The sequence below is a fragment of the Otolemur garnettii genome, unplaced genomic scaffold, assembly GCF_000181295.1.
Source record: "Otolemur garnettii isolate 467f Iridium unplaced genomic scaffold, OtoGar3 scaffold00003, whole genome shotgun sequence".
NCBI lineage: Eukaryota > Metazoa > Chordata > Mammalia > Primates > Galagidae > Otolemur > Otolemur garnettii.
The window spans coordinates 37,755,881-37,759,687 of NW_003852398.1; the positions used below are offsets into that span (position 1 = coordinate 37,755,881).

The following is a 3,807-nucleotide window of genomic DNA, read 5'->3' on the forward strand; positions in this document are numbered from 1 at the left end:
TTTCTTTTTGAGACAGTCTCTTGCTGTCACCCTGGGTTTCTGCCGCCCTGGGTAGAGTGCCATCACATCATCATTGCTTATAGCAACCTCAAGCTTTTGGGCTCAAGAGCTCCTCTTGCCTCAGCCTCCCAAGTAGGTAGGACTACAGGTGCCCACGATGACTGCTAGTTTTTTTCTATTTTTAGTAAAGACAGGGTCTCACTCTTTCTCAGGCTGCTCTTAAACTCCTCAGCTCAAGCAATCCACTTTCCAGAGTGCTAGGATTACAGGCGTGAGCCACCTCACCCAGCCTATACAGCTATTTTTTTTTTTTTTTGAGACAGTCTCACTTTATCACCCTTGGTAGAGTGTCATGGTGTCATAGCTCACAACAACCTCAAAGTCTTGGGCTCAAGCGATTCTCTTGCCTCAGCCTCCCAAGTAGCTGGGACTACAGGCACCCTTCACAATGTACGGCTATTTTTAGAGATGAGATCTTACTCTGGCTCAGGCTGGTCTTGAACCTGTGAACTCAGGCACTCCACCCGCCTATCAGAGAGCTAGGATTACAGGTGTGAATCACTGCATCTGGCCATATACAACTATTTTATAAGACCTAGTAAGTACCTTTAAGCAGTATAGAGCCCCATGGGGGTGACTGAGTGGAATGTTTTTGCTTCAGGATCATTGTGTCTTTTTCTTCTGTTTTTCTCAATCAGGTTCAATTCAGTACCTGGCCTCACTTCCATTTCGTCGGTATGCCATGCATCTCCACAGCCAAGCAGCTGGGCCCGAACAGGGAGTCCACCACTGTCCCTTTCCTAATAGCAAGAGAAAACAAGTCAGAGTCCCCTTGCCTGATTTTGTACCCACAGGTCTTATGTCCAGCAGTTAGAAGCAGACTCCAAAATCAGTCCTCATTTCAAATCCCAGTTCTGCTTCTTAGCTTAATTGAGCCTGAGCAAGATACTTAACCTTTGTCATCCTCTGTTTCTTCTTACCTACAGAAGGTTTTTAGGAGGATGAAATGAGATTGTATATATATGTCACTTATACCATAATGCCTAGCACACAATATGCTCAACAAATGGTAGCTTTCATTTTTCTTACCAGCTTATTTGTGGAGCCCAACCTACACCTTTATGACCCTGCATTTCTCTCATCTCTGCACAGCTGGCAGCTAGTTTGGTAGAGGCTGTGCCTTTTTCTTTTCTCCATAGGACTTTGAGGTCTGACCCAGCAACTTCAGCCCTTCCTATTGCCACTCCACCCTGGCTCTCAGCATTCTGGTGCTTCCCACCTTATCTCTAGGTGACTATGAGCTGGACATCTCCCCCTATGAAGACACAGTGACCAGCAAACCTTGGAAAATCAATCTCAACAAACTGAACATGCTCAAACCAGGTGTGGAGGGCGAGCTGAGGCTGGGGGTTGGGGGACTGGGCCTGGACCCCAAGGGAAAGGTGGCTAGGGGGAAACACAAGGTGGAAGGCTTACAGGGGAAGAGTTTCTAGCCTGCGAGGTGACTAAAGAAGACTGTCAGGGTGGAAGACTGAGCTGTGGTACGTGGTCCTGTCTCATAGGAGTCATCATCTGAGAACAGCAGTTATTAGGGAGGCATTTGAAGAGAGCCCATTAGAGCTCCCTGCTTTCAAAAGGCGGGTCCCTACAAAGGGTATGGTGGGAGTGGCAACAGCCTCAGATAAAAATGTACTGAAATGGAGTATTTACCCGCATTCAAGGCAGCTAGAAAAGTAGTCTTTTTGTCCCTGAAGACTGGGAAATTGCTTGTTTTCAACCATTCTAATGGGATGGGCGAGGTATTGGGTAGGAAAAATAGTGAGAGAGAATGTGACTCCACACAGGGGTGACTCAGGGTGGGGAGCCATCAGTCTGGCAAGGACTGTGATGAATGTCTTTCAGGAAAATGAGGCTATGACTTAATTGAGACTGCACACACTTGCACTCTTTTGAAAAAGATATGAGCTTTGTTGTGTAGTCATTTCTATATATTAGAGTTAGTATTTTGAGAAAAAAGATTGAGATTTATACAACAAACTCTTAGTTACAAGGAATCAGTGAATCACCTATTCTAGTTGATTGCCTGGCTGCTGGAACATTCTGTTAATAGAAATAATCCCATAATTTCCTCAAACTCAGAATATGAAGAACAAAGTGTGCATGAATCAGTAAATGAAAGAAGGGTAGGTGACATTAAAAATGAATAGATACACAGGTGCCAGCCACACTAGAAGCTTGAATAGAATTTGGTTACATCTCTTTTGGACATTCAGTCCTCATTTCAAATCCTAATTCACTAAGTGCTTTAGAATGTTGCAGGGCTTCTAGGTCATGATTTCCACCATCAGATCTCATTGAGGTTGTGATTATCTGAGTTTCCTGGCTGCTTGAGTTCCAGACAAATGGTTGTTAGATGTATACAGATGATATACTTAGTGAAGATGAGGAGTAGGATGGAGAAAGCTTCGGAATACCAGATAGTTTCTGAATAGAGGGAAAGCCTTGGATTAGGAGTGGTTATATTCAGGACAGTCCTCCTTTTTCTCCTACCCCTACCAACTTCCTTGTCAAATCAGGGGTTTTTCGAGGTTCCTAAGGAGCCTGGGCTGCAGGCATGTGGAGGAGGCGACCTAGTGACTTGGTGCCCTTTTCCCTGCAGACTCGGATCTCTGCCTCAAGTTCACTACTCTGTGTACTCTTAATGAAAAGTGTGAGCGGCTGCGCAAAGCCTATGGGGAGGCGTGCTCTGGGGCCCGCTGCCAGCGCCAAGCCTGCCTTAGGCAGCTGCTCGCCTTCTTCGAGAAGGCGGCAGAGCCCCACGCGCAAGGAATGCTGTTGTGCCCATGCGCGCCCACTGACCGTGGTTGCGGGGAGCGCCGGAAAAACACCATCGCCCCCAGCTGCGCACTGCCGTCTGTAGCCACCAGCTGCCTGGACCTGCGGAACCTCTGCCTTTCCGACCCGCTGTGCAGGTGCGCGGGGGGCGGGACGGGATAGCAGGGTGGGTAAGGGCGGGACACAACGCCACTCCTTCCTGACTGCCTTTCTCTGCGGGGCTGGGTCAGAACCCTCAGGGAACTGTGGACCGACAGGCTGCTTCATCAAATATCACCTTGGATATTTTACGAAACTTTTCTCAAAAAATAAAAACCGCAGAAAATATACAAAATGGGCCAGACGCGGTGGCTCAGGTCTGTAATACTAGCACTCTGGGAGGTGGATTCCTTGAGCTCAGGAGTTGGACACCAGCCTGAAAAAAAGAGGGACCTTGTCTCTACTAAAAAATAGAAAAATTAGCCCCGAATGGTGGCAGGCACCTGTAGTCCCAGCTATTTAGGAGCATCGCACCTGGGCAACAGAGTGAAATTGTCTCAAAATAAAAATAATAAATAAATATACACTCACAAAATGTATTATAAAAATAACTCAAAATTCCATCACCTGAAGATAATCTACCATACTTTGGGAACGTGTCCTTCTACTTATTTTTTTTACAACAAAAGTAGGCATTATGGGAATATATCTGTGTCTTGCTTTTTTTTTCACTTATGGTGCATATCTCATGGGCATTTTTCTGTAGAGGAAGGATGGCCTAGTGCTAACACAGGCTATGAAGTCAGACAGATGTGACTTTAATTCCAGGGTCCCGGCTCGGCCTATAGCTCAACCGGCTAAGGCGCCAGCCACGCACACCTAAGGTGGCGGGTTCGAATCCCCAGCCCGGACCCGCCAAACAACAATGATGGCTGCAACCAAAAAATAGCCGGGCGTTGTCGCAGGCACCTGTGGTCCCAGCTACTTGGGAGG

General features: G+C 47.0%; 1 protein-coding gene across 2 annotated transcripts in view; it reads left to right on the top strand.

Annotated features, from left to right (window-relative positions):
* Positions 1–3,807, top strand: part of GFRA3 (GDNF family receptor alpha 3) — a 24,399-nt gene that overhangs the window by 17,031 nt on the left and 3,561 nt on the right. Inside the window, exons 3-4 of one of the 2 annotated variants that reach the window (XM_003782160.3) lie at positions 1,291–1,383; positions 2,660–2,972. In XM_003782160.3, the coding sequence (XP_003782208.1) occupies positions 1,291–1,383; positions 2,660–2,972 (406 nt within the window). The remainder of the gene's footprint in view (positions 1–1,290; positions 1,384–2,659; positions 2,973–3,807) is intronic. The other variant, XM_012807749.2, reaches the window with a different exon arrangement.